This window comes from Schistocerca cancellata, chromosome 9 (genome assembly GCF_023864275.1).
Source record: "Schistocerca cancellata isolate TAMUIC-IGC-003103 chromosome 9, iqSchCanc2.1, whole genome shotgun sequence".
NCBI lineage: Eukaryota > Metazoa > Arthropoda > Insecta > Orthoptera > Acrididae > Schistocerca > Schistocerca cancellata.
In genome coordinates, this window is record NC_064634.1 from 55254445 (window position 1) to 55281470 (window position 27026).

The 27026-nt window shown below is 43.3% G+C and overlaps 1 protein-coding gene across 1 annotated transcript in view; it reads left to right on the top strand.

Annotated features, from left to right (window-relative positions):
- LOC126100505 (uncharacterized) overlaps positions 1 to 14095 on the top strand; it is a 176550-nt gene extending 162455 nt beyond the window's left edge. The window contains exon 7 of the mRNA XM_049911115.1: positions 12150 to 14095. Within this exon, the coding sequence (XP_049767072.1) occupies positions 12150 to 13639 (1490 nt within the window). The 3' untranslated portion in view covers positions 13640 to 14095. The remainder of the gene's footprint in view (positions 1 to 12149) is intronic.
- Positions 14096 to 27026: the final 12931 nt, after the last annotated feature.

The window sequence follows — 27026 nt, forward strand, 5'->3', positions numbered from 1 at the left end:
GCCGTTAGGACCTTTCTTAACTGTTGCAATGAAATCTATAGCCGGTCTAATTCTTACGAACTGATACACGTCTTTGAGATAGATCTCGATATTGACAAATGAAGGACGAAAGGATTGGTTGGTTGGTTTAAAGATGAATGGGACCAAACTGCAGAGGTCATCGGTCTCAAGGACGAAAGGAAAACCTGCTGTATTGGTAGGGTAAAGAACAAACAAAGTTAGGGAAGTACGACCGACAGTAATTGATAGCTGGAAGAGAAACAACGAAGAGAACACTCGGAAGACACCACAGTCAACTTTCACAGAACCGCGAAGTCCTCAGGATAGAAAGAGACGTCAGGTTTGGGACAATAACATACGGTGTACGTTCAAAGTATCGACAGATATATTGGTGAAGACCCTACGGCCGTTGATAAATAAATTTATTCAAAAGTCCGGTTAATGAAGACCTATAATGTGAATGTGGCATCTGCTAGCAAGAACTGTGTAAAAATATAACTTACCAAAAGTGAGGCTGCGAACCAGTGAGAAGGTCAAAAAGTTTTCAAAAGGAGTAATTGTGGCGTGCATACTCCCTAACATATTGTCAGCAAACTAGGAGTAGTTATAGGTGTCGGTATCTCGTGAAGTGAAGATGTTGGTTGTACTACAAAGTTACAAAAGTACACAGGTTTTCAAAGCGAGTTATGCAAAATGGAGAAAATGCTCTGGAAACACCAAACGTGTGTATTAAAAGTTGATGCTCAAAATTTAACTGTATTTGTATACATCTATGGAAACAGGTGTTTTGTAGAATCTTTTGCACCTGCTGTGAGACGATGTTTCAAACGGCTATACTACAGCCACATTAGCTGCCAGTGCAAAAGTGGACAAGGTGCGAAAGACATGGTGGACAACACATACCATAGATATACTCGTTTCCATCCATTGTATGTATTTGCTGCCAAGAAGATCATTTAGTGAAAGACAGAAGATCCCATGAATGGGAAGAAAATGAATGAAGGAGTATAAGAACCTTATAACGAAGCAAGTAATTTAAAATTTCTATAGCTGTCTCTATACTGTATACCATCCATTACGGCAAAATGTCCCAAAAAATACGGCTATGGTGAAGTGATGCATACATAACACGCAAGTATTTCCTTTACTGAAGAGTGCAGTTAAATCAGACCGGGTAGTGAACATAAGCCAACGAGGGCAACTCATCGCAGTTCATGACACAACATGAAACGAAACAATGGTAATCTGTAACGTGATAACACCAACAACTGGAATGTATATCGCTCAACACACGTACCAAGTCAGCAACCAAACACAGCTAATAATGCAAAACTACAATAGCCCTTAACCTCACAGGCTAAATGTCTCTAAGAGGCAATCCATAGACGATAACAGATTCGTGGGCGGTGTTCAAAAATGGTTCAAATGGCTCTGAGCACTATGGGACTTAACATCTGAGGTCATTAGCCCTCTATTACTTAGAATTACTTAAACCTAACTAACCTAAGGACATCACACACATCCATGACCGAGGCAGGATTCGAACCTGCGACCGTAGCGGTCACGCGGTTCCAGACTGAAGCGCCTAGAACCGCTCGGCCACTCCGGCCGGCCCGTGGGCGGTGTCTTCGGCTTAACATTGACTGAAATGGAACATATATAGTTAACGGGCGGTGAAAATATACAACTTCAAGAAATCAGGAGAAGCATAAAACATTAGAAAAACAAGTTAATGCTTAAACTGTTAAAGAGGGATCCACGATATGTAGTATCCAACAAAGAAAGTTGTCCACAACAATTACACCAAAACCAAGCAAATTTCGCAGCAGTCTCGGAAGCATTGTTTAAGCCTGCGTTGTTGAAAGTAAGGGCAGAATGGATGGAAAGGGCTGGAATAGCGAATCTTGTCGAGAGCAATCTTACATACACAAGTCTGCCTGTGCAACATTACCTGACCTAGAGCATTAAGTTGTAGCAGCTACAGTTTATCCACACGTAAAGAGTTATTGCCCACCTAGAAAGAGAGTCCAAGACAGAACATGGGAAAATCGAGATGAGCATGTCGGTGGACCATCACCCCAGGGTCTGAATGGCCAGTGGACGGGTGGGTGGGCATCCAGAAGGCATCTGATGAGACACCAAAGAAATAGCTTTGAGAAACAAAGCATTTATTATCCAGAATACATCAGCTGATGTGTCATTGCTCCACACAGTTGGTGTTCGAGGGGTGTTGGAGGCACCTGCCCCATTGAGGTTGGCGCTGTCCGGGATGTGGCTCGCAGGTGGCAGTGGGGGAAGGACGGAGTCAGCACGAACAGCGCCGCAAGGACGTTGACAGCACAGAGCTAATTTGCTGTTCCACCCACACCAACCTGTGGCTCCTAGCAGCCGTGGAAGAAGGCGTTCAGGGCGTGTATGATCTCGATATCGACTATGCACAACAGAAGCAGCCATCAGCAGTGAACTTGGCCAGTAGGGGGTCTGTACTGGTGTGGGAACAAAGGGCCCAGTGTTTTTATCCCGCTTGCCCTGGCTCATCTTATGTAAAGTAACAGATACTTGGGCACTCGCTTTTCTTATTTAGGACATAATTAATGGGTAATAATTGTCATTTAACTACAATTAATCATCTTTAACTGTCACTATAGTAACCATAATTTATAGCCGAGATTATTGACGAGTATTGCACTTGAACTCATATTTACCTACGTGTCAGCGTAAAGATGGTAATAAACGAAAAAGTACCAGTCTGCTTTTATTCTACAATATTACTTTTATTGTTAACCGGTTTTCGGCTTACAAACCATCTTCAGACATTTACTGAGTATTATCACCTAAGAAGTTAAAAAAGTTTGCAAACAACATTGGAAGATAAGTAACATATCTAGAATGAATAGAGACATACAATAAGTAACATCTTTGCAATGAAAAAGTAAAAATTGAACAGTACATTAATAACAATGGGGTAGACAGGAAAACCCTTAGCACAAAATAGGAATAGCATGCCTACATAACAGTTTCTGTTAATAAACAAAACTAATAAAATAAAATAAAATTAGTACTAGACAAGGCTACATCAGGAGGTACGAAACGTGGAGAGTGATACACAAACCAATTAAAAGAAGAGACAATTATCAATGTAACTACAGAATACATACGGAACTTAAGCAATATCAATTTCTTTAACTGGTACTTGTATTACTGTTCATGTTTAATACCCCTTGTAATTGTCTCATCAAATACTGTTCATATTTTACTTTGCTCATTTATTTAATGAAAACTGTTACACAGCCACTGCTTTGATTATAATGTTAATGTTAAAATGCAGCACCACCACACTCTGAAACTGCATGTTCCCTCTAACACCTCCATTTTCCTGCATTTATCTATTTCTGTTTATCTTATTGATAATGCTTAAGAGCGGCGCGTTTCGTCACAGGGTTATTTGGTAAACTTGATAGCGTTACGGACATGTTTAGCAAACTCAAGTGGCAGACTCTGCAAGAGAGGCGCTCTGCATCGCGATGTAGCTTGATGTCCGTGTTTCGAGAGGGTGCATTTCTGGATGAGGTATCGAATATATTGCTTCCCCCTACTTATACCTCCCGAGCAGATCACGAATGTAAAATTAGAGAGATTCGAGCGCGCACGGAGGCTTTCCGGCAATCGCTCTACCCGCGAACCATACGCGACTGTAACAGGAAAGGGAGGTAATGACAGTGGCACGGCTAGAGATGTTGTCTGGTCGCTGCCCCACGTGACAGCACAAATACAGGGCTCTATTCCTGTTGTATCAGTGAAATTGTATTTTTATTCTAATTAATGACTGTTTGGTGGGTGTCACTCCTTCCTGTTACCTGGGGGGTATGGACCATTTTTGGGGAAACGAACTTGTGTCATTGAGCCGTGGAGGAGTCGCTGGCACCAGTGATTCTGTTATCTAGTAATCGCGAAAGCGTTACGGAGATGATAGACAAACTCCAGAGGAAGACACTACAGGAGAGACGCTCAGTAGCTCGGTATGGGCTTTCGTTGAAGTTTCGAGAACATACCTTCACCGAGAAGTCAAGCAGTATATTGCTCCCTCCTACGTATATCTCGAGAAGAGACCATGAGGATAAAATCAGAGACATTAAAGCCCACACAGAGGCATACCGACAATCCTTCTTTCCACGAAAAATACGAGACTGGAATAGAAGGGAGAATCGATAGAGGCACTCAAGGTACCCTCCGCCACACACCGTTGGGTGGCTTGCGGAGTGTAAATGTAGATGAATTACAGTAACAATAATTTCAAACCAATTCAAGAAATAAGACCTTAAAATATTGGCCTTTTTATAATTTTTAAATTACACAATTTGAAACAAAGCAGCCAATTAAAATAAGTAAATTAGTTGTTGATGCGTTTCTTCAATACATTAGGCATGCCCTCAAAAGGCTTACACAAAAAATTTGCAATAAAACTAGCTCAAGAATACTATATGTATTAAACATGAAAGAGAAAATTTCCTGCGCGGAGCCTGTTAATCAAATGCCTCTTGGCCGGCAACAAAATTTCATTTACAATACCAGTCACATAACATAAAATATTCAGCATGAGCACAGACAGCCATGCCGCGCTACTGCAAACAAACAGCACGCCGCGCTAGGAAATGCTAGAGAGCCGTGACACGGCTTCACGGAAGCCAGACCCACGCGGCGAGAAGGCGCCGACACGAAACACTCCCTCAGCAACTTAGTACCTGCTGTTAACAGTAGGAGAGATAAGTGTCTGACTATACTACAAGTGAATTTATGGTTTAATCATGGTTGCACTAACGGAGCGTTTCTAAAACTCGAACCGCCCTAGGAAATAAGCTTCGCGCCGGCCGAGGTGGCCGAGCGGTTCTAGGCGCTACAGACTGGAACGGCGCGATCGCTACGGTCGCAGGTTGGAATCCTGCCTCGGGCATGGATGTGTGTGATGTCCTTAGGTTAGTTAGGTTTAAGTAGTTCTAAGTTCTAGGTGACTGATGACCTCAGAAGTCAAGTCCCGTAGTGCTCAGAGCCATTTGAACCATTTGAGCCAATAAGCTTCGCCAAGGGAACTACAGAAAGGAATCTGTAGTTTCTTCCAGGAAGGCATGCAATAAACAACTCGCTAGGGTCTTACCATAAACTAGAGCTAATAACATGCTTAAAAGGGCTGGAAAATAGTGATACCAAAGCTCACCATATTCTAAAACATAGTGAGAACAAATACTAAAACATGGAAACAGCTGTTTTTATTGCACAAGAATTCTTAAACAAACAATTTTTTTTAGTCAGATAAGGCTTAAGCTCCTGATACAGCTGTGCGTGGCAACTGGGCACACTACAAAACCTTTACAATATTAACCATGGCATGTTTTCTGAGAGAAAAGGCTGGCCACTAGATTAAAACAAGTTACTTCAAAATCACACAGAGCAGACAGGACAATACGCTATTCCAAAATCACAAATCCAAGTAACAAGGCGTGCATGACGACCCAATGAACATAAACACGAACATCTGTTCAAAGAGCTTGCGGAGCAGGAAATCGGTTCGAAGAGTTGAACAACTAACCGCGCACAACATAAGCGAATCAGACCTCTGCGCCGGCCGGAGTGACCCAGCGGTTCTAGGCGCTACAGTCGGGATCCGCGCGACCGCTACGGTCGCAGGTAGGAATCCTGCCTCGAGCATGGATGTGCGTGGTGTCCTTAGGTTAGTTGGGTTTAAGTAGTTCTAAGTTCTAGTGGACTGACGACCTCAGATGTTAAGTCCCATAGTGCTCAGAGCCATTTGAACCATTTGAAACAAAAACTTTACTGTTACCAGTCATTGTTTATTTATCTCCACGATGTGTTTCAAAGGTTTAAACCTGCATCATCAGGTGGATTTACATTTGTTAGTATGACATTTTTGTGTGTCTTGTGTTACGATTTTTTGGAAGAACTTGCCTCATTTGACATAGAAAACTTTTATTCCTCTGTGCCAATAGATTCCACACTACAGATAAGCAATGCCAACCTACAAAAGCACAAAAAAATCATTTCAACACACATTACAGAACTAACAGGCCTGCTCTAATTCACACTTTCACACAACTATTTAAAATTTAACAATGAAATCTACAAAGAAACAAATGGTCTGGCAATGGGCTCGAATCTTTCCAGATTGCTAGCTGCAATATTTATAAGTAATTTAGAAGACAAACTCCTGAATTCCAATCACCATCTCCTGAAAAATATCATCTACTACTATAGATATTTAGATGATACCATCATTTTAATCAAAGGCACTCAAGATGACATCAGTCAGTTGAACCAATTATTCAACAACTCTCATAACAACATAAAATTCACAGTTGAACACCAAGCAGGGGACAATATAAATTTTTTGGACCTTACCATTAGAATAAAGAATAACAGACATCAGTTTGAAATTTTTCGGAAGCCTACCACAACACATACTACAATACACAACTCCTCTTGTGACCCCACAGCCCACAAAATGGCAGCATTCCGGTACATGATCAATAGAGCTATCCTACTACCACTCTCTGAAGACAAATGTGAACAAGAAATTGAAATAATGAAACAAACAGCTATAGCAAATGGTAATAACAGCTCCATAGTAGACACCCTAAATGACTCAATAGTAGCAAAGCAATCACAACACAAAAACCAAAAAGAAAATGACATCTTCCATAAAATCTCCTTTCTAAGTAACATTTCATATCATATTGGCAGTGTCTTCAAACGAGAAGGCATAAGCATATCCTATACCACAGACGACAAGATTGGACAGAAGTTACACCAAAACATCAGCACACGAAAACCACTTCATCACACAGCTGTGAACAAAATTCAATGTTTGGACTGTGACTGCTTGTACACAGGCCAGACAGGCACATCATTTGAGATTAGATTCAAAGAACACATGGTAGCAGTTAAAAACAAAATATGGCATACATCAGCAATAGCCACCCACCTGCATGAAACAAAACACCATCTTAACAACACAAGTATCGGCATCCTACACATCCAACCTAAAATAACCCTTTCCACCCTCTCTCTCGCTCTCACCTTCTCTTCCTCTCACTCTGTGAATCCCAACCAAAACTGTTATTTGTGTTTCGTTCTACCACTGTAACCAACATGATTATTGAACTGAAAGTTTGTTAAGTGTCACCTCATTGTATAAACGATTGCGAAGCCTAAGTTATCCAACTGATGATGGAGGTTTAAACGTTTGAAACGTGTCGGGGAGGTAAATAAACAGTGACTGGTAACAGTAAACATGTTGTTTCATTTAATGTCAATGTGGTAAAACCTAACCTACAATGTTCGCATTTAAAGACAATTCAGCACCATCTCCAGTGGCATTCCAGCTGAGTCCACGCTGTGCTCATAGTGATTCTCTTCTAAGCATTTTGCAGAACTTACATCCAACTCATAGTACAGTGTCAATAACTCCAGAATAAGCACCAGAGCCAGCCACTCTACGTCAAGCATCATCCAACATCCCAAATACTTTTGCAACAAATAGATTGTTTGTGGTGTGAAATTCTTGGGAATAAAAAACCATGTCGTACATGGCTCTGATACTGCAGCTGTCAGCACTCAGACTAAGACTGATTTTGTTTCTAACCAGACACATCTACACTCCTGGAAATTGAAATAGGAACACCGTGAATTCATTGTCCCAGGAAGGGGAAACTTTATTGACACATTCCTGGGGTCAGATACATCACATGATCACACTGACAGAACCACAGGCACATAGACACAGGCAACAGAGCATGCACAATGTCGGCACTAGTACAGTGTATATCCACCTTTCGCAGCAATGCAGGCTGCTATTCTCCCATGGAGACGATCGTAGAGATGCTGGATGTAGTCCTGTGGAACGGCTTGCCATGCCATTTCCACCTGGCGCCTCAGTTGGACCAGCGTTCGTGCTGGACGTGCAGACCGCGTGAGACGACGCTTCATCCAGTCCCAAACATGCTCAATGGGGGACAGATCCGGAGATCTTGCTGGCCAGGGTAGTTGACTTACACCTTCTAGAGCACGTTGGGTGGCACGGGATACATGCGGACGTGCATTGTCCTGTTGGAACAGCAAGTTCCCTTGCCGGTCTAGGAATGGTAGAACGATGGGTTCGATGACGGTTTGGATGTACCGTGCACTATTCAGTGTCCCCTCGACGATCACCAGTGGTGTACGGCCAGTGTAGGAGATCGCTCCCCACACCATGATGCCGGGTGTTGGCCCTGTGTGCCTCGGTCGTATGCAGTCCTGATTGTGGCGCTCACCGGCACGGCGCCAAACACGCATACGACCATCATTGGCACCAAGGCAGATGCGACTCTCATCGCTGAAGACGACACGTCTCCATTCGTCCCTCCATTCACGCCTGTCGCGACACCACTGGAGGCGGGCTGCACGATGTTGGGGCGTGAGCGGAAGACGGCCTAACGGTGTGCGGGACCGTAGCCCAGCTTCATGGAGACGGTTGCGAATGGTCCTCGCCGATACCCCAGGAGCAACAGTGTCCCTAATTTGCTGGGAAGTGGCGGTGCGGTCCCCTACGGCACTGCGTAGGATCCTACGGTCTTGGCGTGCATCCGTGCGTCGCTGCGGTCCGGTCCAAGGTCGACGGGCACGTGCACCTTCCGCCGACCACTGGCGACAACATCGATGTACTGTGGAGACCTCACGCCCCACGTGTTGAGCAATTCGGCGGTACGTCCACCCGGCCTCCCGCATGCCCACTATACGCCCTTGCTCAAAGTCCGTCAACTGCACATACGGTTCACGTCCACGCTGTCGCGGCATGCTACCAGTGTTAAAGACTGCGATGGAGCTCCGTATGCCACGGCAAACTGGCCGACACTGACGGCGGTGGTGCACAAATGCTGCGCAGCTAGCGCCATTCGACGGCCAACACCGCGGTCCCTGGTGTGTCCGCTGTGCCGTGCGTGTGATCATTGCTTGTACAGCCCTCTCGCAGTGTCCGGAGCAAGTATGGTGGGTCTGACACACCGGTGTCAATGTGTTCTTTTTTCCATTTCCAGGAGTGTAGATTCTCTGCAAGAATAGACCACTACCAGCCACACCTCTTGCTCCCTGTTGGCTTACAAAACTGGTGGGATCAATTTCTCCCACCATGATCTGCCAGCTGCTAGATGTTGAATAAATAAACAGTAGTATTTTAGGAAAGACATAAATTTATATACAAATATGCAATTACCCCGCCCCCCCCCCCCCACATACCACGAATACAGCTTGTATCTGTTTAACACTCATGAAGATGATCGAAGCAACATCATCCAATTTGATCTAAAGAATCTAACACTGTGTGTGTCTAAACAAGAACAACAACAGTATTTACTCTCTACCAGTTACCTGGATAAGTTCGTGTAAATTATCATGTAGACTCCAACAGAGACGAATAGGAGCAAAGATAATATTCATGTCAGAACCACAGTAGTAGCAGTGTGGCAATCACATAAAGTGTGTGTCTAAATAGCAGGTATGTGGGTCTTACTAGTAATAACTCTGAAGTTACTTACTTACCTGCTGCACACATGTTCGTTGATAAACAGCAAATCTACGAGTAGATAGGACACGGATGCAAGGAAATAACAATACTTTATTTACAAGATTAACATTGGTACGCAGTATTTCTCAAAGAGCTGTCTCCTATTAGCCTTAAATTCAGCCTGCATTGCATTCAGTCAATAGGCTGTACAAATTCATTGGAATACCGTCGTAAATTCAGCCCCCATGGACGTGATAGCCTTAACGCTTAAACACTTTGTTATAGACAGAATACAGGCACTGATGGATTGGTCCACTTGGTCTATATCTATGCTGTTGTTTTGCAGACACTCAGCAAAATTCATAGTACATCCCCTCCCCCCCCCCCTTACAGAAAGACACTACTTGCACAACCTACCTGTTCTAACTGATGATTGATAATAAATTTCCTTCGTTTCACGACTATGGTTACAAATTTTTATGTATTCAGGCTACAGGTTTCGGTTTATAATGACCACGTTAAGATCTATTTCATGAAAACATGTCCTAATTCCTAGAACCATATTAGGACATTCTTTTACAAAACACATCTGAAGAGGTCATTATAGACCGAAACCGTTAGTCTGATGACATAAATATTTGTGACCATAGACGTGTTGTTAAGGAAATTTATTCTATTTTCAGGTCAGTGTTCAGTTCGCGACCATGTTTCAGCTTATGATAATAATGCATAATACCAGTCTTTAATTTTAACAACACTTCAATGTTTTAGATATGTTTTTGTGCTACATGAAGTTAATTCTAGCATAGCCTCACCATATGTACCTACTGCAGACACTTTACAATTAAACCTGTGAATGTCAGTTGGAGTATGAGATGTCTTATTCTGATTGGAAAGCAAGAAGAAATAGGAACATAAAATTAATTAATCCTCCCACGAATTATAACTTAATCAACTCTCAACCAGCTGACTGAGAGTTTTAAAATATCCTCTAAAGTCTCCTAACAACTGTTCTGCAATGCTTCTGTACGCAACAGACAGCTTATGTCGTATTGCATATGCAACTGCGTCATCAGAAACACGCTAAAATATTTCAAAAAGCAATACTGCGATCCATGGGGTAATTGCAGCAATTACTGCCATAAATTTATACGTAGAAATTCAATGATCGGGAGGGGTTTGGTCAACTAACCTTGCGATGTAAATAAAAATGAAAGAAACCAATAAAAACTTTTAATTCACTATGTTCAGAACATTGATGTTTTAAATGCTGACAAACTTTACACAGACTTTTAATTATTCCACAATGTCTATACTCAATAAACACAATTCTGGCTACAACAAAAAGATACGACTGTTGGTCTGAGTGTATCCTTACAGAAATCTCAAAGAATCCCCCCAGTGCGCAAGCAAGCAACAACTACGTGAAGCGAAAGGGCAAGTTACCAAAATACCCTAAATTAATACCAAAGTCTCCTCCGGCGCTACCAGCACGATCACGGCAGGCTGTGACCTCTCACGTCGTGGGGCTTCTCTCCGCCACTTCCGACTTCCCTCGATAACTGCTCGCTCGCTATTCCTCGCGATAATAATATCTCACACAGCAGAATTGTAGCCGTCCAACTTTAAAGTTCATTGCCCTTTCACGAAAGGATTTCACTGGAGACAGCTCAGGTGATTGGGGAAGTGCGGCACACGTTTCCTCTTGTGTTTTATTACGTCCAATACTCAGTCTATCTTGGCACTTCAGTGTTACCAGGTCGCTACAGAATGACTGTGTCGCCACGGATACAGAACTCAAACATTCCAATACTGAAGCAATCCAATGCGGAGTGAGAACAATCGAAAATCAGAAGTATCAGTAAAATCTATTTATTTCCTTAACTGAACAAAGTGAGAAGGGGTAAGGGGATTTCTCGTACATCCTATAGATGAAATACACTTACGTGTATTGGTTCAGTGAATGCAACTGCGTTTATTATTTCAATTAATCCCAAATACTTGCCTTTCTGAATACTAAAATTTAAATTCCACCAGATCAATAGATTACCTACACCGAGGTACGAGCAGGATTTCCCATCCGTACACAAGCTGGGATGGCATTCCAATACTGGAGAGCCTCAGAAATACTGACAGTTTAGGAAGGAGAAAATTTTCTTGAAGGCGTGGACTGAAGTTTGTGTCACGGAGGGCACTGGAGAAGCGTAGTTCATGCAGCTGGATTAGCCATACTGCTACAGTGGTGTGATGGTTCTCACATCTGCGAAGTAAGCATGAGACCATGGTTCAAGTTCTGGGCGTGGTACAAATTTTAATTCATTTCTTAAGCTTCTATCATCATCGAAGATACAGTTGAGACTTACTTGACTCAACGAAAATGTAAGTCCATCAGACTAAAATTTATGTTGGCATTCCGCCTTACATCATTCTGGGTAACTGCTCCTTGTTATGTGTTGGTTGTGACCAATTATAACCATTGATCATCGATGATTTAATTAAACAATGCCATGTGTTAATGGTGACAGGCGACACTTCAGTTAAGCTACCTATAGGGTACGACCACAACCACCACCACCTACTTATTGTGATTGTGTTGCAGATGAGGCGTGGCAGCTTGAGGACCAAAGCAACGCCACTCTCAACGTGGACACCGACTGCATGCAGCTGTTGGCGAACGCCCTGGACCACCCCACGTGTCCACTGGAAGAGCTGCCACCAGAAACCATCAAGCAGCGCCAGCAGTGTCGCGTGCAGCTGTGGGACGACATGGTGCAGAGGCGGCCCCACATACCTGTCACCAGCTACCTGGCCTACACGCAGAGGGCGAACGTCAACCTATGTCTACTCGCCTGGATGACAGCCAACTCGCTCAGCATTTGTCAGGACGTCCCCTTTAGTATCACACAGTCAGTGCGTGATGCTCGCTGCTATTTTGATACTCCTAACAACCAATCGTGTCTGGAATCGAAGGTTACAGATGCGATCTGCTCTGTTTCCAGAGCTATTCTATTGCTGAAGTGTAGCGATTTTTATTCCTCTGAGCGTGTCAAGCATTGCAGTGTAGGCCTAATACTTGAAACAAAAGATCGATATGGATCACTGAAATATATATCTTACGACGAAAGAAGGCCAACGAGAACAACACTGAACTACAAAGACAGTTTAAACAGAGCCACCTTGAAATACAAGAATTTTAAAATCGATTTTTTAAAACCTTTAGAAATCTCGTTCATAGCAGTAAATTTTGTTTTCCGCCTTTTGACTGCCGCAGTGTACGTGTACCTTCCCGTTTTACGTAATTTACCTGGAAAAATATTCTTGTCCTTTCAGATCACGGGAATCATCCAGATCTTGTGTTCAGAGGTCGTGTATCGTATGACAGGTGTCCCCGACTTACCTACAATCGTACTGATCGATAGCTCCCTCACGCTTCTCAGCTGTATCTGGCTAAACACATTCTGTTACCAAATGTACGCTTGCGTTCGTCATCTGAGGCTTCCTAATGATCTTCTACCTGCTGAGGCGAGCGAAGTATTCCGTCGTCAGGTGTTGTATGCACTAATGCCTTGGATTATAGCATGCACAGTATGTACTGCATTTGAAAAAACAAGCAATTATTACTTGATCCACAGTCGAGTAATATTTCTCGTGTGTATTTCGCTGTCAGTAGCTTTCAATTTGCTTTGTCTAGGACTGGCGGGGTACTTGTTTATCCGAAATCGGAACTCCTTGCAGCAACTCAAAATATCTACAAACAATAAATTCGCCTCAAAGAAACAACTTGTTTTTATGTCAGTTAAGGCTGTTATTTTAAGCGGAATAGGTGTAATAATTAGAATTGGGCTCCACCAGGCAGAAGGTATTGCACAGCTTGTGTACTATGTTCATATAGCTACGATGGTTCAGGGACCACTGCTGTTCGTTTTTTTCATTTGCAACGAGTCAACGCTCCCTGTACTCAAGAACAGGTTATTGGCACTTTGGTATCCGGACATCATCGTTCCGGGGCAGGAGCTCTGTTCGTCGGCAGAGCGAAATCTGGCAAACAGAATCAACGTACAGTTCCCGACTGCGGAAATTTCACTGTAATCCCCACGACTAAAGGGCCGCCTTCATTGTAGATGTGACCAGTTGTAAAGGTTGAATCTAGCTGATGGGTCAGTATGAACTGGAACCGATATCGTACAGCAAGTGCCTCAGTTTTCTCATTTGTTATTTATACATAATCAGGTGCTTATTTGTACATACTCGTGTCTGCCCACAGATTTTAATGCACTGAGATTAAGTAGTTACATACTAAATCTGAGTCTGAATAAAAATAAGAGGTAAGGTTTTGCCCCACTTCTTGTACCCAACCATATGACGAATTATTGACAGGAATTTTTTCTGTTCCACTTCAAATAGGACAGCCCGAGATTCGATCTTCGACTGCTCCTCGGAACTACATTTTTATGGAAATTTTGCAGGACTTTCTTCTCCGACAGTGCTTCGTTTACATGATAATTATTGTTTCACGTTAAACTCTACGTTGAGATGGAATTTTTAAGTGTGTCTTTAACTTTTTATACATAATTTTCATTAAAATTATTGATGTTATCTTAAATATGTAAATTTTATATATCTGTGCAAAAGTTGTACATGCGTATGATTTTCATGCTACGACAAATTAATACTGACATAACATCAGAACATCAGAACAAGATACTAATAAATAACTACCCCCTGAAATGTGGTTTGAACTCAACGCGAAGTGTTAAGGGACAGGGATTGGAGAAAGAGCGTTTTTGGGACGGTATGGTGACTCGTTCAGCGAGAGATACTTGAAGATATTACAGAAGAGAGTAAAGATCAAAATGTGTTCCCTGCGCTAATCTTAAATGATGAAAAACACTATTTAAAAGGGCGCTTGTATAAACAGCACTGGGGAAACAAATACTTTTGCCAGAAGTGAAACTATAAGAGCATACGTTTTCCAGGTGTTAAACTATATGAATGCAGTGTGTCTTTGTCCACGATATTGTGATTTGTAACCAATAAATCGGTCAGCGATTTGTTAAAACAAAAACTGAGTAAGCACACTATGCAAATGAAATCGGTGTCTATGTGAATTTTATATCCAGCCCATCTGAACATCTTAGCATACAAGGAGCTACATAGATTTCATTTTCACTGTCAGATTACAACGAATACCACTCTTTTAGCAGGCACAAATAATCTTGACAACGAAGGAGGAGTTGCCACATGGGATACAGCGGAACCAGTAACAGCAGCACCACTCTCCATATTCATACGTCACGCGGCAGGTGCCCTGGGTCACAGTAATGGCAGATGGTGCTACAAACTTGTGTTGCACGTAGCTTTGCAGCCGGCTTCACCATGTTATATCCCCAAACAAATGAACAGACTACTTTTAACGATTGATTTTTGTGATATTAATTTCTGTTGTAAGTAGTAAATACACTATGTGATCAAAAGTATACGGAAACCTGGCTGAAAATGACTTACAACTACGTTGCGCCCTCGATCTGTAATGCTGGAATTCAATATGGTGTTGGCCAACCCTTAGCCTTGATGACAGCTTCCACACTCGCAGGTGCTGGAAGTTTTCTTGGGAAATGGCAGTCCATTCTTCATGGAGTGCTGCACTGAGGAGAGATATCGATGTCGGCCGGTGAGGGCTGGCACGAAGTTGGCGTTATAAAACATCTCAAAGGTGTTCTATAGGATTCAGGTCAGGACTCTGCGCAAGCATGTCCATTACAGGGATGTAACCACTTCGCCACAGCCCATGCATTATGAATATGTGCTCGATCGTGCTGAAAGATGCGCTTGCCATCGCCGAATTGCTCTTCAATAGTGGGATGCAAGAAGGTGCTTAAAACATCAGTGTAGGCCTGTGATGTGATAGCGTCACGCAAAACAACAAGGAGTGCAAGCCCCCTCCAGGAAAAGCTAGACCACACCATAACACCACCGCCTCCGAATTTCATTGTTGGCACTACACACGCTGGCCGATGACATCCGCCGGGCATTCGTCATACCCACACCCAGCCGTCATCGGATCGCCGCATTGTGGACCGTGATTCGTCACTCCACACAACGTTTTTCCACTGCTCAATCGTCCAATGTTTACGCACCTTACACCAAGCGAGACATCGTTTCGTATTTACCGGCGTGATGTGGGCTTATGAGCAGCCACTCGACAGTGAAATTCAAGTTTTCTCACCTCCCTCCTAAGTCATAGTACTTTCAGTGGATCCTGATGCACTTTGAAATACCATTGTGATGGTCTGGATAGATGTCTGCCTATTGACATTACGACCCTCTTCAACTACCGGCGGTCTCAGTCAGTCAACAGACGAGGTCGGCCTGCACGCTTTTGTGCTGTACGTGAGCCTTCACGTTTCTACTTCACTATCATTTCGGAAACAGTGGACCTAGGGATGTTTTGGAGTGAGGAAATCTCGCGTACACACGTATGACACAAGTGACACCCAATCACCAGACCACGTTCGAAGTCCGTGAGTTGCGCGGATCATCCCATTCTGCTCTCTCACGATGTCTAATGACCACTGAGTACCTGGCAGTAGGTGGCAGCACAATGCACCTAATATGAAAAACTATGTTTTTGAGGGTGTCCGGATACTTTTGATCATATAGTGTATTACAGAGCTTCCTTGAATAACGCAGAGCAATAAGTGTTTTTAGACATTTCCCTGGTATGTGTATTTGATCCAGTAATACGAAGTACCCGCTCGCACGTTAAAGCGCCCACTTCCGGGGCAAGGTAACCGCCTGATCGAATCAAAGCGGTGAGAAGTCGGAGTGCCGATCAGCCTGGATGTGGTTTCTAGATGGTTTCCCACTGGGCATGTACGACGCTGGTTCCCGTGATCGGCCTCAGGTACACTTTATGCAAACATTCAGAACACTTCCTGACTTCATTCCGCAATTTACTCTAAACTCAGGCAGACTGGATGCACTGTTTCTGTCCTGAGGGGTGAATTGGAGACTGACGACCTTAGCTATTTAGGTCCCCTTAAACTCCTAAATCAGAATCACAATACGACCTTTTTGGTCTCATTAATATAACAGCGTCTTGAGGACAGAAGCATGTGATGTGAAAAGTATGTTTTAGTGAACTGTCATTTTCCGTAATGTGGACTGACGAAACAGATCTTCATTCTCTTTCCTCTCGCTATCTGGACGAATTCCAGTCTTTGCTTGTCAAGCTTTCAGGCACGGAGTGATAGGAAATCAACATCTGAGGCCCGAGCGGAAGCTAGTTCGAAAATTTATATCATACAGGGAGTTAGCGCATTTCCCCAACGAGGTGAATAATTAGCGATCAACGGGGACTCTGTTACGAGAGACGCTAGCGTGAATATGTATACGATTCTCATGCTAATGACTGTCTATTGCTAGAAGCCATTTGTAAAACAGATTGGAGCTGATTTATTTGACGAGTATAGACAGAGCTGAAGAAGCCACTGGTGTAAGTTTCCGGAAGAATGTGCTGATTAATTACTTCCAGAAGTTTAATTTGTGGGAAATGAACATGTGGCAAGCTTCTATATAGGAGCTTTGGAGAGTTGGTTAGTGATGTTTAGTGATGAATCTGCTGGCACAGGCAAGGAAATTTAGGACGTGTTTTCCTGCAATCAAGAGAAATCTGCTTTACATCTACGCATCATATAACCAAACGCGGATTGAATAGCACCGCATCAGTGTCCGAGGATTCTATATGAGTTCATGTTTATGAGCAGTAAATTCACAGGCGAAGGCCGGAGTGTCCGAGCAGTTCTAGGCGCTACGGTCTGGAACCGCGCGACCACTACGGTCGCAGGTTCGAATCCTGCCTCGGGCATGGATGTGTGTGATGTCCTTAGGTTAGTTAGGTTTAAGTAGTACTAAGTTCTAGGGGACTCAGATGTTAAGTCCCATAGCGCTCAGAGCCATTTTTGAAATTCACAGGCGACTGGAGATCATCGAAGACTGCTTCTGCACTACGAGATCGACCTGTTTCCGTAACTGAAGTTTTACTATTACTGGCGGGTCACAATTTCATGTCGGTACATCACTCAGTTTCGGCGAAGACTTAACGATTAATGCTTGTGTCCTGCGAGACTTTCACGACATAACACAGAACCTTTACACCTTGTGCGTTGGTTTGGACTTTGTATAATTAACGAGAATAATCTCACTTAATAACGAGATTAATTTTTATCATCGTAGATGTAGTATCCACAAGATATAATTATGTCTCCTTAGTAATCATAAGTTAATTACTTCAGTCAATCATCAAGTGGATCTTTAAGGTATCACATACATGACATACGTACGTACAGCCTAGAGTGACACTTCATTCTTTACAGTCGTAAATGATGCAGTGTGACATTTTACATCAAACCAGTTCAGTCAGGAGCTACTGTATGGGCGACTGACATTGCGAACGTCGGCTCCAACTTTTGGACGTGTTGACAACTAACCTCCACGTTAAACGTAGCATGCTTGCATACATTTTTGATCGTATAAGAACATTGACAGTAGATGCGAACCAAAGTAATGCACGTGTGCATTCAGAGTGCAGAAAACATTGGTATTTTGCACAGATCTAGATTTTATGGAGGTTCCTCTAATTTTTTTTAATGAACCAATTTATTTTAGAACCATTATGAGGGGGGGGGAGGGGGCGAAATTACTTGAACAGTTGTACTTGCGTAGTTGTTCTGTAGCACATTTATTACTCAGAGAGACTTACTGTGAACTAAGTTGTATGTAATTCTTACCGCTCCTTCGAAAGACAGACCGTTGTGCGCAGCACTATCAGGGTGCTCCAGGTCTAGGATCAGTAGTCTGGCCAGCCAGACAGAGTCGGGAACAGGAGTGAGAGAAGAAAAGACCGCGTCAGCCGAGGCTAAGGCGTGTAGCTCGGGGCTGAATGCGCGGTTCTGCGAGTATGGCGTGGAAAATGTGGACTACCGTGTTTCTAGGTGCAACAGCGACCTACAGCACACCAAAATGAGGTTGCAGACTCCACCTGCGCCAAAACTCCAGCAACGCTAAATAAAACGAATTAGCCAAGAACCCAAGGAAGAAACGTGGTGAAAACAGGCAAAGCAGCCCCAAACGCACCACCTAAAATTCAAAATGTTCACACTGATACAGCTACATCCCGTTAACAATATCAACCCAAATTACTTCCACTACTGGAACCCATGTCTCTCACGACAAGGTAGATATACAAGGTATTAGACCCAGATGCAGTGCCATGCCATCTAACGCATCCCAAGCAAGGGCTGTTGATAAAATATCGATATATCGATATGTTTTCAAAAGAAGAAAAAAAATAGTTTAACGTAACTTGTACGCTATTTCTTCATATCGACATTCTCCAAAAACAGTTTCTGGTGATGAAGAGCAAGAGTCTAAATGACAAGATTGGTCTTTGTGGTAGCCGGAGACGCGTGAGGAGAAATGGCGATGTAATCGTTGTTGCCAACAGAAACTGCGACTTTAACTTCACCACTCAATTTTGACGCTAAACCTGCTACGTGACTGGCATTTGCGGAAATGAAAAAACATGGAAGTCGACATGAAGTTGTAAGGTTGTTGCTTTACTTTGTTCTGAAAGCGGTGCTGATATTCAAGAACATAAAAGTGGGTTAAAAGCTGTGAGCTGTCTGGGGAAGTTAACCTTGCATTATTGAGCAACTGTTTCACCAGGTATCCAGTCTGGCTTAGCAAATTCCCAACCAGACAAACATTAATTATAATCTTTTAATCGTCATACGACAACCGATGATATATATATATATATATATATATATATATATATATATAGTCTATCGGATTCTGGGGAGACTAGGCTGAAACGCTATATCCCAAACCAGAGGAAATCGAAGTCTTTTGACCGACTCATGCCCAAGGTCGAAACATTTTTTGGAACTATCAATATTAACTCTCTCTTGACACCAGGAAAACTCTATAAATTAGGAGACACACTAAAAGAACAAAATATCAAAATTTTAGCCCTGCAAGAAACAAGGTTGCCTGATGAGAATACCATGGATTTTGGAAACTACCGATTGTTTAAAAGTAAAACAGACAAAAGAATTCTTAAAAACACTCCGCATCTGGGTGTTGCATTCGCAATTTCGCAAGACATTCTTGGCTCCGTAATCGAAGTAAATCCAGTAACCAACAGACTAATGACAATTTCCATGAAATGTGCAAATAAAATTTACTGTTTAATTAACGCACACATGCCTATCAACCAGGAGAATAAAACAAATCCAGAAAAAGTAAATAAGTCATGGGAAGTGTTAGAGAATACAGTCTCCAAAATTCCTCAAAATTATGTAAAGATTTTAATGGGTGACTTTAATGCACAGTTAGGGAAAGAGAGAAAATTTAGAAAAACGGTCGGTGAATTCCCTGCACATAAATGGACCAATCAAAATGGAAAGAGGCTGGTAGAATTTTGCAGAAATTTCAATCTCAAAATTATGTCAAGTCATTTTAAGAAAAAACCTTCAAAACAAAAGACATGGCGATCACCTAACAAGGACATAGGTGAATTCCAAATTGACCATATTGCAATCTCGTATCCATGTCACAAAGAAATTTTAAATGTTCAAGTTCGTAAAGGCGCCAATATTGACTCAGACCATTACTTAACCAGTGTGAAACTAAAGCTTTCAACAAAAGGACACCATTAATCCCCAAATTTGACACCAGTAAAATCCAACCATCATTATTAGCAGACGAATTTGACAAAACAAGTGCACAAAATTGGGAACAACTCAAACACAAGATTATCAAAACAGCTCAAGATCAAATTCCTTTACGAAAACACAAGAAACATGCTTGGTGGAATGAAAACTGTGATCATGCAATCAAAGCCAGACAAGAGACATTTAAAGCATGGAATAGCAACAAGACAGAAGACACATATGATACATTCCTGACAACTAGAAAAGACACTTCAAAACTAATTAGACAAACAAAAAGACAATATGAGAATAGTCAACTCGTAGAAATTGAATAAGATTTTCAGAAATACAATACCAGAAATTTTTATAAAACTTTTAAAACCAAAATAAAGGGGTACCAACCCCAGAATCTTTGCTTCAAGAAGGAAAATGGACAGTTGGCTCTTAACAACCAAGAAAATTGCAAAGAACTTTCTAAATATTTTAAGAATCTTCTAAATTGCCCCGAGCCCACAGAAAGATTTCCACCAAAAATTCCCCAACAATGCAATCCAGTTTCACTTGCACCAAATGAAGAGGAAATCATTAAAGAAATTCATAGGTTGAAAAACAACAAAGCATCTGGTGAAGATGGAATTGTTGCAGAACTTTTAAAGACAGCTGGTCCAAAAACCGTTAAAGAAATTACTTCAATCATGCAAAACATTTGGCACACTGAAAAAATTCCTGATGAATGGAAAACCGCCTTGATTCACCCACTTCATAAGAAGGGAGACAAAACTGATGTTAATAATTACAGAGGAATTTCTCTTCTTCCAGTCACATACAAAATCCTCTCTCAATGTCTTCTGAACCGAGCACAACAACAACTTGAATGGAAAATTGGCGAATATCAAGCAGGTTTCAGGCCAAATAGATCTTGCCCAGAACAGATTTTAGTCCTCAAACTAATTCTCAGACATCAAAAAATTTACAATAAAAAACTAGTTTGTACCTTTGTAGATTTTAGAAAGGCTTATGACTCAGTGGATCGTGAATCTCTTTTCCAAATTGTGAAAGAACAAGGCCTGGATCCTAAAACCACGGCAATTATCAGAGACACGCTAACTGGTACAAAATCAAAAGTAAAGTTCAGAGGAGAAATTTCAGAACCCTTTGAAATAAAAACAGGCGTGAGGCAAGGTGATGGACTCTCTCCGTTGCTATTTAACTGCGTTCTAGAAAAAGTAATACAAGAGTGGCGCGAACGAAAATTGGAGTTCAAAATTGACCAACCAGTGAAATTAGGACGAACAAATATTCGAATAGACTGTTTGGCCTTTGCAGACGACTTGGTTATTCTAACGCAGGACATCCAAATTGCTCAGAAACAAATAGAAATTCTTAAAGAAACAGCAGAAAGAGTAGGTCTCCAAATCTCATTTGAAAAAACACAGTATATGACTAGCAACAAACTGGCACCCAAACTTTTGGAAACTAAGTATGGAAAAATCAAAAGAGTTTCGCAATTCAAATATTTAGGTGAAACAATCTCAGAGACTGGTCTAGAAAAAATTGGAAATGAAATTCGTTGTCAAAAGATGGAGACAGCTTTTAGACTTACAAAAGACATCTACAACAAAAAATGTCTCTCGAGGTACTCTAAATTGAGACATTACAACACGGTCATAAAACCAGAGTGCCTTTATGGGGCTGAAACGCTAATTTTAAACAGAAAAAAGGACATTCAAGAAATCCAAAAAAGAGAAAGAAAAGTAATCAGAAAAATTCTAGGTCCAAAATATACTGAAGAAGGAACATACAGGCTAAGAGCAAATAGTGAAATTCAACAATACACCAGCATATATTCGGATATGAAAAACGCAGATTAAAATTTTATGGGCATATTAAAAGAATGGATGCTACCAGACTAACTAAACAAGTAGTGGAATTCTACGAAAATCGAAATAAAGCTAAATTTGAGACAATAAAATGGATTGCTGCTATAAAAGAGGACATGAAAGAGGCAGATATAAAACAAGATGAAATTCAAGACAGAAAATTATTTAGGCAAAAAATTCATGACTGGGTAGTTGGTCAAGCTGAAAAACCAAAGAAAACTGGAACCACATGGTCTGATGAAAGGAAAAGAGCTCATTCCGAGAGAATGAAAACAATTTGGGCAGAGAGAAAGTCTAAAAGAAAATAACTGAATGCCCCGTGATTGTACTTCGGGTGGTCCAGTAGGGCCCAAACGTGAAAAATAATAATAATATATACATACTCCTGGAAATGGAAAAAAGAACACATTGACACCGGTGTGTCAGACCCACCATACTTGCTCCGGACACTGCGAGAGGGCTGTACAAGCAATGATCACACGCACGGCACAGCGGACACACCAGGAACCGCGGTGTTGGCCGTCGAATGGCGCTAGCTGCGCAGCATTTGTGCACCGCCGCCGTCAGTGTCAGCCAGTTTACCGTGGCATACGGAGCTCCATCGCAGTCTTTAACACTGGTAGCATGCCGCGACAGCGTGGACGTGAACCGTATGTGCAGTTGACGGACTTTGAGCGAGGGCGTATAGTGGGCATGCGGGAGGCCGGGTGGACGTACCGCCGAATTGCTCAACACGAGGGGCGTGAGGTCTCCACAGTACATCGATGTTGTCGCCAGTGGTCGGCGGAAGGTGCACGTGCCCGTCGACCTGGGACCGGACCGCAGCGACGCACGGATGCACGCCAAGACCGTAGGATCCTACGCAGTGCCGTAGGGGACCGCATCGCCACTTCCCAGCAAATTAGGGACACTGTTGCTCCTGGGGTATCGGCGAGGACCATTCGCAACCGTCTCCATGAAGCTGGGCTACGGTGCCGCACACCGTTAGGCCGTCTTCCGCTCACGCCCCAACATCGTGCAGCCCGCCTCCAGTGGTGTCGCGACAGGCGTGAGTGGAGGGACGAATGGAGACGTGTCGTCTTCAGCGATGAGAGTCGCTTCTGTCTTGGTGCCAATGATGGTCGTATGCGTGTTTGGCGCCGTGCAGGTGAGCGCCACAATCACGACTGCATACGACCGAGGCACACAGGGCCAACACCCGGCATCATGGTGTGGGGAGCGATCTCCTACACTGGCCGTACACCACTGGTGATCGTCGAGGGGACACTGAATAGTGCACGGTACATCCAAACCGTCATCGAACCCATCGTTCTACCATTCCTAGACCGGCAAGGGAACTTGCTGTTCCAACAGGACAATGCACGTCCGCATGTATCCCGTGCCACCCAACGTGCTCTAGAAGGTGTAAGTCAACTACCCTGGCCAGCAAGATCTCCGGATCTGTCCCCCATTGAGCATGTTTGGGGCTGGATGAAGCGTCGTCTCACGCGGTCTGCACGTCCAGCACGAACGCTGGTCCAACTGAGGCGCCAGGTGGAAATGGCATGGCAAGCCGTTCCACAGGACTACATCCAGCATCTCTACGATCGTCTCCATGGGAGAATAGCAGCCTGCATTGCTGCGAAAGGTGGATATACACTGTACTAGTGCTGACATTGTGCATGCTCTGTTGCCTGTGTCTATGTGCCTGTGGTTCTGTCAGTGTGATCATGTGATGTATCTGACCCCAGGAATGTGTCAATAAAGTTTCCCCTTCCTGGGACAATGAATTCACGGTGTTCTTATTTCAATTTCCAGGAGTGTATATATAGAGAAATAAATCAGTTTATATTTGGAAATTTATTTTAACATTTATCATTGAAATTTCAGCATATTAAACTTGATTCATAACTAAACTGGTGCATTATTTAGGATTGTGAAAATGTGAGATTTGTAATCTTACGGAACACATCAAATATGGAGCCAAGATTGGGAGTCTGCATACAACACTGCATTCATAAAATAACACCCGAAGAACGTTGAAACATTTGCAAGAGGAAATTAATCACAACCAACCGATTCAATTTTCACCCAACGAAGTTACGTTCGTAGCGCAATCCTGTCCGTCATGTAATTACCACACACTGGTATACTAAATTCATACTAACTCTCTGTGAAATCTTCCCGAAAAGAATAGCTGAGGGCTACTTTGATGATTACACCACATGCTTCACGTGGTCAACTTGGTTTACACAAAGAGTGTAACTCCACAATAATTTTGATAATTAAAATAAATTAGATCGAAAAACAATTTGCAAAAGAAAAACTTCGAACTGGTTACTATCGTCTTACTATTAACCTGATGGGTCAAACAATTGTATAAGCACGTGGTACTGGTCTCACAAAGTACACCCCACGTGGGTTGAAGATAAATAAAAGTTGCTATATTGAAAAATATTGGCAAGACGAGACATTATAATCTCACACATTTGCATTTAAGATTGATGATCTTAGTTAGAGTTACGGATCCTCAACACATGGTTCCACTTTACTCAGAAAGTAGAGACAAAGCAACTACCGGAATATATTCAGAACTTCACACTCGAATTACACTGCGTTGTAATTTAAGATAACATTAGATATTTTAGAGCTAAACCTGAAATAAAGGTGATTAAATTTTCAGTTAGGCCGAACTTAAGAAATCCATTGTCATACTGACTTAGCAGACACGCGCTTAGCCGGAGATCTTACCACTTCAGACGCTCACCGCGGACAGACTGCCCTGGGCTCCTACGAAGGGTGCTTCTGTATACAAAAAGGAAGTGACCAGAGAGGCAGCTTCCTATACCAACATGACAAGGGATGGACAGGACCATACTAAGGATAGAAACCTCTTTGCTTTTAGAAAGCGTAGCTACCTGTTCTGACGTTGGTCCTACTGTTCTCTAGCAGACAGGCTTGTCTGCTACCGTCAAGCATGCAACTAGAAATACATTTGCTCATTCATCCTCTCACACAGAAGGGAAGGGGGATGACAGTATCTTATCATATACAGTATATAAAAGAAAGCGGATGTAGGTTCTTTATGAGACTGTGTGACATGAATTACATATAAACTGTGTTTATAGTGTAGTAGTGTGACAGCTCGTTCTTGTTTATGTGTAAAAGTAACACGTTTCACTGCTCAGTCTCCTCCCAGATAGTCAGAAACACCACAGTAAATTTAGAAGAGGAATTTATGCCGTAAATGACAACAGATGTAAGAAATTAACATGAAAGGAATCCAACAGAGACCTTTCAAAGTGCTTCAGATAACACTGATATGTGACGAAACCCAACGACGGACACATCAGACACCTTCTGTGGTGCCACTTACCTGCAGTTACCATTGTTACCAAAGTGATTATCGGCAAGCGTGAGGGTGCTAACGTGCTTAGTTTTCATTTTAGTTCTTGCTCTAAGGGGGATAAGCAGGCTGCTAGCTAGTTGTACAGAATATCTAATAATAAATCGTTACTTAAATATGAAGTCCTAAAACTGGCAACATACACTCCTGGAAATTGAAATAAGAACACCGTGAATTCATTGTCCCAGGAAGGGGAAACTTTATTGACACATTCCTGGGGTCAGATACATCACATGATCACACTGACAGAACCACAGGCACATAGACACAGGCAACAGAGCATGCATAATGTCGGCACTAGTACAGTGTATATCCACCTTTCGCAGCAATGCAGGCTGCTATTCTCCCATGGAGACGATCGTAGAGATGCTGGATGTAGTCCTGTGGAACGGCTTGCCATGCCATTTCCACCTGGCGCCTCAGTTGGACCAGCGTTCGTGCTGGACGTGCAGACCGCGTGAGACGACGCTTCATCCAGTCCCAAACATGCTCAATGGGGGACAGATCCGGAGATCTTGCTGGCCAGGGTGGTTGACTTACACCTTCTAGAGCACGTTGGGTGGCACGGGATACATGCGGACGTGCATTGTCCTGTTGGAACAGCAAGTTCCCTTGCCGGTCTAGGAATGGTAGAAAGATGGGTTCGATGACGGTTTGGATGTACCGTGCACTATTCAGTGTCCCCTCGACGATCACCAGTGGTGTACGGCCAGTGTAGGAGATCGCTCCCCACACCATGATGCCGGGTGTTGGCCCTGTGTGCCTCGGTCGTATGCAGTCCTGATTGTGGCGCTCACCTGCACGGCGCCAAACACGCATACGACCATCATTGGCACCAAGGCAGAAGCGACTCTCATCGCTGAAGACGACACGTCTCCATTCGTCCCTCCATTCACGCCTGTCGCGACACCACTGGAGGCGGGCTGCACGATGTTGGGGCGTGAGCGGAAGACGGCCTAACGGTGTGCGGCACCGTAGCCCAGCTTCATGGAGACGGTTGCGAATGGTCCTCGCCGATACCCCAGGAGCAACAGTGTCCCTAATTTGCTGGGAAGTGGCGGTGCGGTCCCCTACGGCACTGCGTAGGATCCTACGGTCTTGGCGTGCATCCGTGCGTCGCTGCGGTCCGGTCCCAGGTCGACGGGCACGTGCACCTTCCGCCGACCACTGGCGACAACATCGATGTACTGTGGAGACCTCACGCCCCACGTGTTGAGCAATTCGGCGGTACGTCCACCCGGCCTCCCGCACGCCCACTATACGCCCTCGCTCAAAGTCCGTCAACTGCACATACGGTTCACGTCCACGCTGTCGCGGCATGCTACCAGTGTTAAAGACTGCGATGGAGCTCCGTATGCCACGGCAAACTGGCTGACACTGACGGCGGCGGTGCACAAATGCTGCGCAGCTAGCGCCATTCGACGGCCAACACCGCGGTTCCTGGTGTGTCCGCTGTGCCGTGCGTGTGATCATTGCTTGTACAGCCCTCTCGCAGT